Source organism: Cricetulus griseus (genome assembly GCF_003668045.3).
Source record: "Cricetulus griseus strain 17A/GY chromosome 1 unlocalized genomic scaffold, alternate assembly CriGri-PICRH-1.0 chr1_0, whole genome shotgun sequence".
NCBI lineage: Eukaryota > Metazoa > Chordata > Mammalia > Rodentia > Cricetidae > Cricetulus > Cricetulus griseus.
The window spans coordinates 116,048,820-116,060,935 of NW_023276806.1; the positions used below are offsets into that span (position 1 = coordinate 116,048,820).

Sequence of the window (12,116 nt, forward strand, 5' to 3'; positions counted from 1 at the left end):
ATTGTCCCTCACAAAGTGATAGTAGGTGATATTGATGCTCTACTTTTACTAACAGACAGGTTGCTCTTCCACAACATAAATGCATATCCCAAGCAAGTGCCTCACAGCCTAGAGCAGTCAGAGAAATAATTGCTTAATTTTAAGACATGTCTATGGAATTATAAAACACTTGTAGAAACAAAGAAATTATAAAACACGGAAACAAAAAGAGAGAAAACAAGTCAAATCTTACTGATCTAGAAGACTGCCAACACTACAAAGATGAACACAAAGAAAAAAACACAAGCTAACTAGAAAAAAATGAACAAAATCACAGGATTGAGTCTTATCTATTAATAATAGCCTCAAATGGAAACTATTTTAAATGAATAGATTTGAAGACTTAGACTGGCTAAATGAATATGAAGTCAGTAAAACCTAGTAACATGCTGCTTGGAAGGAGGTGAGATAGAAATGCAGTGAAAGTTATGGTCTGGAGAAAGAGATGTTCCATGCAAATGAGACCAAAAGAAACAGAAGGGGTATATTTGCACTAGATAAAAACAGATGCTAGAACATATAAAGAGAAACCCGTGATGTCATTCCACAATGAGAGGGATGATTCCAACAGCTGTGAGTGCGCATCTCATTTCATAATGCAAACACTGTTAGAACTAAAAGAAGGATCATCTAAAGAGAAAAGATGAACCAAAGAGAGGGGAAATCAAAAGCAAAAAGGTGGCTTCCTAAAACAAATGAGAATAGAAATACAACAGGGTAAAACCCACCTAGACAGAAAGAAGCAGCACTCGGGGAAATCAGAGCTATAGATGCCAAGCTAAAGAAAGAAAAGACAGATAAACAACCTTGCAGCACAAGTTGAATGAAGAGGAAAGCAAGGCAAAACAATGTTTGAAACTTTATTATGTAACCATGTTGCATTTTTAAAAAAAATCACACACCAAAACTAATCAGACTCAAAAACTATACAACACAATGAACTAACATACAGTTATAGACTGTATGAAGAGAAGTTGCCAAGGCTCACATTAGATTTTATACTTTTATCACCATATATGTGTGTGTACATGCACATAACACATATCTGATTTATTCATTTTATGTATATGAGTGTTTTGCTTGCATGCACGTCTGCATCAAATGCCTGTCTGGTGCCCAGGGAGGTTGGAAGGTGGCATTATGATCAGTCGTGAGCCACCATGTGGTGGTGGAAATTGAACCCAGGTCTTTTGGAGAAACAAGTGTTCTTAACTGCTGAGCTATCTTTTGAGCCCTACAATACATTTTTATGTGCCTACCGCTTAAAGTGAAAAATCCATCTCAGAGTTAGAAAAACAGTGAGCTTTATATACTCTTTCCTAACTCATGACCATCACCAGCGTTCAGTTTTGTGATTTCATTTTTTAGAAAGCTAGTATTCTATTTTTTGTATCCCCTACCATAAAGATACTTGCACTCCACTCTCATGTTTGTTCTTGTTTTATTCACATACATAATGATATTTTTAAAATGCAAAAGTCAAGTAAATAGTTTTATTTCTTAAAGATCTATTTTATTTTTGTTTATTTGCTTGGGTGTGTGTCTATATGAGTGTATGCCACCTATGTGCCGGTCCCTGCAGAGGTCAGAAGTCTTTAGATTCCCTCTACTTGGAGTTTGGGGTGACTTCGAGCTATCCAAAGTGAGCTAAGAACGAACCCAGGTCATCTGAAAGAACAGTTAATCACTGAGACATCGCTACAGCCTTAAGAATCTGGCTTTTGTTTTATGTTGTTAAATTTGAAAATTTACATGAATGTGGCAAGCTTTTAACTAGACTTGGTTTAAAAGGAACAGAAAAGGCTTGAGTGAAACCTGGGATACAAAAGAGACTTCATCGTGAACATCTGTGTGCCACTCATTAGAATGCCTAGAACTGAATAAACGAACACCATCTCTCCAGCAACTGCAGGCACCCTTATCTGTCATTCTCCCGTTGAAATGTTTCTTAGGAAGGGTTCTCCAATGGCTGTTCGTGTACCACAGAACCGCAAACCATCCCAGCCAGAAGTCACTGTGAAGGCCACCTTGAGCAACTTTGGTGTTCGGTAAATTGATTGAGAATCATGAGCGATCGCACAAGGAGACCTCAGTGTCATCACAAATCCCTGTGCATCGTGAATTAGAAAGAAACTTGACTGAGGGCAAGGGGAGAGTGGCATGAGGAAGAATCATTGCTGCTTTGTGTGCTTTGAGGAAGGGAGAAGGCGCTTAGGTGCAGATCTGTTCCTGGCCTCCAGCAGGTGGAGCAAGGCCAGGCAACAGAAGTTCCCCTCTGGACCCTCCAGAGCTCAGTGCCCACCTTGTCCGTAGCCTTGTGACTTGATTTCTGACCTTCAGAACTGTCCGGAATAAAGCCTGCTGCCACTAAGCTTGGGATTTTTTTTCTTCTTTCCAGTAGCCACAGGGAACGAGTGCCCCCTTCCAACAGCTGAAGAACATTATAGAGTCTTAAGAATCGGTCTGAAAGTGACATGGCCCTAAAGGACTGAGGGTTTGGGTAAAAAATAATATATATATATATATATATATATATATATATATATATATATAGCAGTTCTTTTCCCAGCATCATCTAACTTAAATAAATACTATTGTTCTAAGAAAGTTTTCTTATGGATTTTGTTATTTAAAGTGAGTCTTCTCAAACCAGGCTACTAATTAGTTATTTAATTTTATGTTTATGGGTCTTTTGCCTGCATGTATGTCTGTGTAGCATGTACATGCTTAGTGACCTTTGAGGCCAGAAAAGGACATTGGGTGCCCTAGAACTGAAGTTACAGATGGTTGTGAGCAACCAAGCTGGTCCTAGGAATCAAACCTGGTTCTCCCAGAAGAGCAGCAAATGGTTTTCATTGCTGAACCAGCTCTCCATACCCTACTAATTAGTTTTTAGCACATCAGATTTCTACCTGGAATAATCTTCAGGGTTTCCTTCACTGTTAGGAAAATCACAAAGAAGGAAAAAAACTAGAACACTGGCGCCCCAGCTGCAGTCTGCTTCTGATGACAGAGTTCTTTTTTCACAAGTCTTAACTTCTTTTGTTCTAAGCTCAGCAGGCCACACAAGGCTTTCTGCTGAAGCACTTGAAATAGCCCCTACCCAACACTATTTTTGGTATCCAGGACAATAGATTATTATAAGCAAAACCAAAATTTCAGGGCAGGACTCCAAAAATAGGATATTTCATTCTAAAATGAATTATCTCTTAATTGGCCCCAAGGTATTTTATAGGAACAAAAGAACTCCCCAAGGGACCACAGGAAGGGTCAGGACAGCATTTGGGAGCAACAAGCTTGATTGCTTGTTTTGTTCGATCTTAAAGTTTGATCAATTTCTTGTGGCTGTTGAACAATTCCACAGCTTACCAGCTTCATCCAGGGAATGGTTAGACTGGCAATATCAATACAGCACTCAGAAGAAAAAAAAAAGCAGTTCTTTCCCTAAAAAAACCCAGAAAGCAAAGAAGGCTGTAAGCAGCAGTGTCTACATGCTCTGAGGTGTAGTGGGGACCATAGTCTTTGTGTCTCAATAGATGTGTAAAATCTCTGTGCATCTCACTTTTCCAAATGCAAATGAGATACAACCTGATGTCACTCAGAAATAGTGGCTTCTTTGTGCTACGAATATGGGTAAGTTGTATTCCTTTCAGGATTTAATTTTTCTCAGGAACAAATTCAATTGAATTCAAGCCACCCTGTTAATGGGAAATGTATGAGCTACTATGACATGATGGGGACTGGTTATAGGGGCTCACACCCAACATCATTCTTAGGGAGCTCATCCCAGGAATATGGCACAGAAATGTAAAAATAAAACATGAGGACGGTGAAGGGAGAACCACAGTGGGGACAGAGTGAAGCAGCTGCAGCCTGCTGTCTAGGCTCCTCCAGTCAAAAGAAAAAGAAATCACAGTCTAATTCCGTTAACTCACAGATTTTATATGATGTTTATCTTTCCTCCAAAGAAGAATATCACTTCTTTGGGAGAAATGAGCTCTACCAGACCCAATAAGTGCAAGAAACGCATGAGGTTCTCATAACTGAAAAGGTTCCAAGATGCACCATGCCCTTCTTCTGGGTTCTAGAAACCTGAACAGTTGCACGGGAGAAGGGACTCTGGTGGAACTGCCTACAAATTAGACAGAGAGATACAGGGATGCAACTTTCCTAAGTTGCATGCTGAGGTGGGCTCTCTGCCTTCGAATCACCCATGTTCCTATAGGTAAATCCAATAAACTCACTGGTTGCCAAGCTAGCCTTGGGTGGAATCATTTCTTTCGTTTTCATTCAGTGCAGTCTCTAATGTGGACAGACATTTGTTGATATCTTACCAGGGAAAGTTACACAGTGTTCCTGTTCAGAGAGATTTTAAAAATGATTTTTCCAGTGCCCAAAGAGAAAAAGAAAAAATGGGAACAAATCCCATGGAGAACAATTAACCAATTGATGAGTACATTTCAATTTCATTTAGAGTCCAATTATCAATAGGTATTGGCTCAATCAGATGGAGGCAAACACTGTGGATCTAAAATATAATAATAAAAAAAACATTCAGCTGTTCATGTTTATCAGAGGTCCTCAGATAAGATAGCTTGATTATCTGAGCAGAGATACACAACAATGGGCAAGATCACTTGTAGGGAACAGTGTGGCTGAGGGTTCAACAGCCAATGTGAAGACTGAAAGAGTAGCCTGCCACATCCCCAAAAGGTCTCCCTAAATCCTAAGTTGCTATGTGCCTTGGAGAACAGGAGTTGAGTGCAGCTCAACTGCTAACGTAACATTCACTTAGGTAGAGGGGCTCACTTCAATTCTTAACACAGTCAGTAGTTTAGGGAATTATAAAGGCTACCTACCTAATAGAAATCATAGCCTGAAGAGGTGATCTTTGATATGGGACTTTGTTTGTTTGTTTGTTTGTTTGTTTGTTTGTTTTTAAGAGTATGACATAAGAAATGCAAATGGGGGATTGCTTCTTATGGTGGTTTAAATTAGAATGACCCCATAGGCTCATATGTTTGAATGCTTGATCCTTAGGGAGTGTCACTTCTTGAGAGGTATTAGGAAATGTGGCCTTGTTGGATAGGTGTGGCCTTATTGGTGTAAGTGTATCTCTGGGGGTAGGCTTTGAGATTTCACCCAAGCCAGATCAATGCCACTCTCTTCCTGCCACCTGCAGATCTGGATAGAGAACCCTAAGTACTTCCCAAGCACCATGTCTGCCTGCATACCACCATTCTCCCCACCACCATGATGACAATGGGCTAAACCTCTGAACCTGTAAGCAACCTCCAATTAAAAGCTTTCCTTTATAAGCATAAGAAATAGAACACTGACTAAGATACCACTTGTTCTGGAATCTCTAAAATAAGAAGGGTCTGTTTTATATGCTAATGAAATTTCAAGGCCAGTTGTTCCCAGATGGCCACAGGATGGGAGCTAATTGCCAATAACCAAGCTGGGGTCTAAGTCTTGGAGATTTTAGCTACACCCAATTTTGTCAGAAAGGTGAGAAGCTAGAGGTTGAGTTCATCACACAGCAATTGCTTAATCTATCATACATTTATAAGGTGTATAAGGTGTGTGTAATCTTCCATATGTCTCTGTAAACCCTAACTTGGGGTTCACAGACCTCCTGAGCCAGGCAAGCAGTTTGACTGGGATAGATACTGCTGCCCCAGACTCTAACCCTCTCCTGTTAGAGATGTCTCTTCCATCTGAACATTCTCAAGTTACATTCTTTATAATAGATTTGTAATCCAGTGAGAAAACTGCTTTTCCCAGTGCTCTGATCCACCATATCAAATGAACTCAAGAAAAGAGCTTGATCATGAACACTTGTGACTGACATGTAGAGTAGAGACAATTTTTGTGGAGTTGAGCCCTTAACCTATGGGTTCTGACACTGTTCCATAGAGGTAGTGATAGAATTCAGGGCATTCATTTGTCCACCAGAGAACAAAATTATATTGTTCTGGGAAAAATCCTACACAATAATGAGCAAAGAGCTGAGTGTACTTGTAAAGAAAACATTTATTTGTTTGTTCCTCATAAAAAGGCACAGGACTCTAGCAGGGAAAGACATGTCAAAGCCAAGACAAAAAAAAAAAAAAAAAAAAAAAAAAAAAAAAAAGCGACACCACCTACAAAAATAAATTGGACTGGAAACCAAAACACTTCAGTTGAAATTGAAGTTCCTGACCTTCCAGTCATTATGTTTGACTTCTTGCCCCTACTTCATCAGGTGACTGACTGTTCAGACCAGTCACAGCAGCAGACACTAAATCTCCCTGTCTATTTTTGCTGTGTGGAGTGGAGGTTACTGATTCTCCAGGACAAGGCAGAGCTACTTAAGTTCCTTCTTCCTTAGGAAGCTTGGGATAGAAACCATGCCAAGGATGGTAGGTTCTCAGTGTTGGGTCCAAGGGCTTCCTGTGAGTTAAGGGGGTTTCTTTCTCTTGTCTTACTGATAGAGCTGGTGGCCTTGTTTGAGCCATGGTGAATGGTGGGGAGGTTCTTACTCCTTGAAGGCTATGGGACCAAAGGGCCCATCACTCTTTGCTGCAGCCAAATTCAGTACTGTACCAGAAATGAATATGACACCATGTATACCTGAGGGTAATGCTGGCTCCATTCAAAATGGAAGAAATGGGCATGATTTTTTAAGTTGCAGGAGATAATCTGATCCTCTGTGCACAGAGCTCTGTTTTATCTGCTTGTACACTCTCTAGTTTTCAATATTTGTCATCCATTTTTACATGGCAGGTCAACCCATACCCAACAACACTGGATATGGGGACACACAAAGATATACCAAGAAATTTTTCATTCAGCATGTGGATGGAAAAGATGCAGAGATGGTGTTGTGAGTATCCTCAGAGCCATCAGGTGACTGTGTCAATAAAGGAACACTCTAGATTTCAGTCTCAGAATGGATTGTGGTCATGAGTACTTTCGTGGCTATAAAGTCAGCATGGATAACTTTGTTCAATCGACTCAAGTACTTGTTGGTGCTGGAGGCATTGCTGATGAATGATGAGTTGCACTTCTCATGAATTATCCATCGAACACATAGAAGCTCCAGCAGAAGGAGCTCATCATCTTATTGGCTTCACACCTCAAGTAGCCCCAGCCTTCTCTGTCGTAGCCAAGTGCCCTGCAGCATGTTCAACACAGGGTCACTCCATTGTGGATCTCATTCCTGAGAGGTGGAGAGGAACTTTTCATCAATGGCAAGATTTTATTCTTAGCTTTGCCTGTGTCATTGAACTTGCCACCAGTGAAATCCGAACTGGATGTAGACTAGGTAGTAGAGGTCAATGAAGGCCACATTAATGACAACAGCATGCATTTTTCCAGAGTAAAGGCAGATTTGGTGAGCAGGTACTCCAATATAGCCAATTCTATCTGCTCTGAAGTTTTATCACCAAGTCTCAAGGACTCAGCAGCCTCTGTGTCAGGGAAATACAGCTTCATGAAGGATAAAGATGATCCAGAAGCTATTTGTTTTGTGTTCCCATTAGGTATTGCATTTTTTTGCAGACAATATATCTAATTCTTACAACAATCCTGTTAAGTAATATTTATTTCATTTTCAAGTAGAAATATATAATATATATGAGAGGGAAATATGTGAGCTAGAAATAAATGAGATTAAGTGTTTTTTTTTTTTTTTCAGTGACACAGATCCAGAAAACAGTAAGTTGGGGTGTATCATTACTTGGATTCATGTTATTCATTCACTCACTCACTCATTCATTCCAGGCACACACTGCTTCTTACCAACAGTTTACCAAATGAGATAGTGTTTTGCTGTTGGAGACAGGGAAGAATAGGCTGTAGCGGTGAGTTGCTTTGTCTGCTGCCCTTTAAGTGATTATGGAGACTGTGCCGAGCTTCTGAAAGTACACTAGGAGTTCCATCACATTGTTGGATGATGTTATCTATAGAAACAAAACTATTATGTAATCGAGAGTGTTTTGTTGCCCTATACACAGACTCGAATGACAGTTCAGACATTTTTCTTGAACTTTGCTTACTACATGGTAAATGTGATTGAATGTGAAGAATTTGATCTGGATTAGTTAGTGAGGGCCAGGGGAGCCTGACTAAGCTGGCATGGCAGCAGTGAGGGACTGAGTGGGCACATCTTTTCCTTTCTGTTTTCTTTTGATACATTTGGACTTTGTGAAAGACAATATCTTAGTTTTATGCTATATTTTTATCATAACACTTAATAATCTCTCTTTTTATTAAAGAAAAGGAAGAGTCGGGCTCCAATCTTCCACTGGGAAATTGTAGCTAAGAATCTTTTTAATAAGATAGCTCTGTTTATTTTCACAGTTCTCTTCTATTTATGGAAGCTGATTCTAGTTTTTTTTTTCTCCTTATGGTAATGACTTCCATTTTTCTATTATAAAACTTTTATTTGAGTTTGCTTGAGTGAAAACAAAGTGGGTCAATTTGAAGAAGACATTAAATAATAGATGACACGATGATCAGGCAGGACAGGAAATCAAGGGGATTGTATACCACTGAAGCTCACCAGACTGACCTGCTCTGATCCTCCTGACAAACCAGAGCCCATGGTGAACTGCATCAGAGGCCAGACTAGACAGAACTCAAATGCCCTCTCTGGTCATCTGCCCTCTCCAAGTTCTGAAGATCTTTTTCTCTTTCCCATTCTTTGTTGTCTAAAATTTTCTTTTATATCAGCAGCCTATTTCTTTTGCTGAAATTAGGGAGATACATGGTTTTTGCCCTATCTGGCTTACAATTCAGGTAGGTGTACCTTCATGTCTGCCAAAGGGCTGTCCATCATATATAGTACATGCAGGTCTGGGTCCAACAAAACCCCTGTGTTCATAACTAAAGACATCTTTACTGATGAGCAGTATCAAAGTGTATAAAATGAATCTAAGTATGAAGAAGCCCTAAACATTTCTTCATTTTTATTTTAAGGATCATAGCCCATGTCAATATCTTTTTCAATATCTCAACAGCTGTAATTCACTGTATGAATGCAATTTGCAATGTAACTTAGTTCTAGCAACAAGCCTAGAAGATAGAAGACAAATTGAACAGAAGACCAACTACTGAGGAAGGAACTTGGGTCCACAGAGTTTGAAGCCATCATCCAACGGAGCAAAGCTCACAAGTGTGAGGGTTAGAGTTTATGTGCTCAATGTTAGTTCTCGGGTTCTTGTGTTCCATGGATTTTCCTCTCAGACTCTCAGAGTCTAGTACTATACAACTCAGCAAGGCCTACATGGTATTAATATACACAAACTAACTGTCTATCTGGAAACATGTTTGAGAAAATACAAATGGGAACATGTAAAGCAATAACCAATTAGAGAAGAGCCAGGAGCAGGGGACTGTTCTGGCTAAAGAAAAGTTTGTGTTGGTAAGTAGAGAGACAGAAAAAGAAAGGCTGACTGATGCTGGGATACACAGGCATTCAATGGGAGGTTTGGAATTTATCCCAGCAGCAAGATGCTCACTGAAGTCTCTTGAACAAAGGAAATGTGTAAAGAATTGTATTTTTTTAAATCCATGTGACAAGAGTATTCAGATTGAGCCACCATGGAACAAGAATGAGGAGGCTGAGGCTGTGGATATGAAATCATTTCAGGATGATAAAGACTTGAACTGAGTGAGCACCATCCAATCAGAGATAGGACACGTGTGTCTCAGAAGCCACCTAGAGGCTACATACCTATAGTGGCCCCCATGCAGTTCCAGTTCTCCTCTTTAGAAAGGGGACCATGGTAATGAACTGGGAAGAAAATGAACAGAACCGACCCTCACTGAGTAGGGACACCAGAGGACTAGAAGACTCAAGCTAATGTGTCTTTTGTTTGTTTTTTTACAAGTCAGTTTTACTTAAATCAGGACTGTCAAAAAAATTGTTAGCTACTCATGATCTGAATTTTGGTGTATGAATTAAATTATGATACACATTAAAAGTTATGAGATGTTTGTTTTGTAATAAATAAGGCAGAAGACTTACTCATTAGTAGCCTTTTTAAGATAAGCTATCAGGTCTACCCTCTCCCTTCTTAATTCCAGTGAAGATCATTTTTGTTCCAGGGATGTATTTTGGGGGCTTTTCCAAATACTCCATCAGTGTATCTTCTCCCCACGTGATGCATTTGTTCTTGTTGGCATCTGTGTACAAAGATCCAGAGGCCTGACCTGTCTTCCTCCCAAATTGACTGTGGACATTTGGTCCTGTCTTATGCTTTCCTCCCTTTTCCATGGTGTGGCACTGGGCACACTTCTGAACAAAAATCTTCTTGCCTTTCTCAACATCGCCCATATTTAATTCACTCCTGGGTGATCCTAACATGTCTTAAGATGATGTGTTTCAGGGTAGAGTGAGGCATCAATGTAGGCAATGCAGAAGGTAGAACTTTGTGAAAGAGGAGGAGGAGCTGAGCAAAGCCCCTCACAAGGAATAAACCCATGTTAGATAGGAGGGGCACAGAGAAGAATGTGAATAGGGTAAACAGTGATTGCCTGGTAACTTTCTGAAGACCTTGCCAAAACCAACCCAGTGGGGAAAATATTTCAGATATACGATACTATCAACAGTAAGCTTGCTGCACACTGTCCACCGAGAAGTATTGTGTGGCTCACAAATGGCCACCTGTCCTGTCACAAGACTGCCATGCAACAATCTGAAGCCAGGTACAGTTTCTGTTTGGCATTATTATCTGACTGTCCATTTATGAAACATATTAGCTAGTAAGCTATAAACAAGGTAGAGCTACACTTTCTGGCAAGTTCTTTAAAGTGACTGATTACCCTTGGCACAAAACTTCAGTTGCCTGAGCCTCTTAAATAAAAACTGCAAAGTGATCTTCCCATCTGTCTGAGCTGCATGATAATCAAAGGCATCCGCATAGAATTAGCACGTCAGGTTTGGACAGACTCCATCTTCAGTATGACAGATGGAACTGGTTTTGCTTTCTCCATTTTGCTCCAATTTCTGCAATTATACAGTCCCTATCAAGTGCCCATTGGAAGACTAAGACCTGGACCCAGGGTAATTGACTGCAGTCAGGATCTGCTAGATTGCTTCATTATTTATCATAAGACATAAGCTGAGGCTCTGTCTGCATGCCATAAGAGGGGATCAATCTGCCCTGTTATCCCCTCCACAGTGGAAAAAGTTCTTGCAAAGGGTGCTCCAGGACACCTGGCATGCTCCCTGGAAGGAAGAAAGGATGACTTTGCTTTTTTGTGGCATTTTCTGGGCACCTGCTGTGTACTTCGCTGTTGTTTTTACTATGAGAATTAGCAATGAGTCATCAGTTTTACCTGCAAACTCTAGCTCTAGCTCTAGCTTCACAGAGTAACCACAATGACAAGGGCAGTAGCTGGAGCTGTTAAGTGTCATGTCCAAGCATGTTTCTCAGGTGTGTTCCTTGTTCTACAGGTATAGAAACAGGGTTCCACAGAACTAATAAAGTCTTACCTGAATTCTCATACTTACTAACAGAATCAAAATGTAATTCTTTGCCCAGAATAATCTGTAAAAATAGCTATGTCTCATGGTAGACAGAATGATTTATTTCATTCCCATACTCATGGAATGTCTATAAGAAAGACAGAACAGAAAATTAATAAATCCATTATTCATCTTGAGGGAGAAGTAAAAGCCAACTGAGTGATAGGTTCCAAAATGTGTCTATAAATTAACTTCATGGAATCTATTTATGGAAGGATATGTCTAAAGGGTATTTCAAAGTAATGATGGGACAAGACCAAATGCAGATAGTCATGTGTTGATAATTGTTGAGGAAAGGCAATGGATACACTGGAGTACTAATATTTGCTGTATTTGTATAAAAAATTCAAAACATGAAGCTGATAAGACCCTAGCATCCTTAATGTGTAGAAGTATGAAGAATCACACATGTAATGCAACATTCCACATAAACTCCTCAAGACCCTTTGCCACATCAGCAACATTTTTTTTATGACCCATCTCAAATGATAAGAACCCAGGTGGCTATTCACAATGTGAGTGGTTTAAAGGATAAATACTTTCTAAGTTCCCTTAGGCT

General features: G+C 39.9%; 1 protein-coding gene across 1 annotated transcript; it reads right to left on the reverse strand.

Moving 5' to 3' along the window:
• Positions 1-10,069: 10,069 nt before the first annotated feature.
• LOC107977792 (cytochrome c-like) lies at positions 10,070-10,363 on the reverse strand. The gene has a single exon (XM_027391819.2). The coding sequence runs from the start codon at positions 10,361-10,363 to the stop codon at positions 10,070-10,072; it is 294 nt and encodes a 97-aa protein (XP_027247620.1).
• Between the last annotated feature and the right edge of the window lie 1,753 nt (positions 10,364-12,116).

Bases quoted from the DNA above. Each gene is read 5' to 3' on its own strand.
- LOC107977792 (XM_027391819.2), bottom strand. From the start codon at position 10,363: ATGGGCGATGTTGAGAAAGGCAAGAAGATTTTTGTTCAGAAGTGTGCC.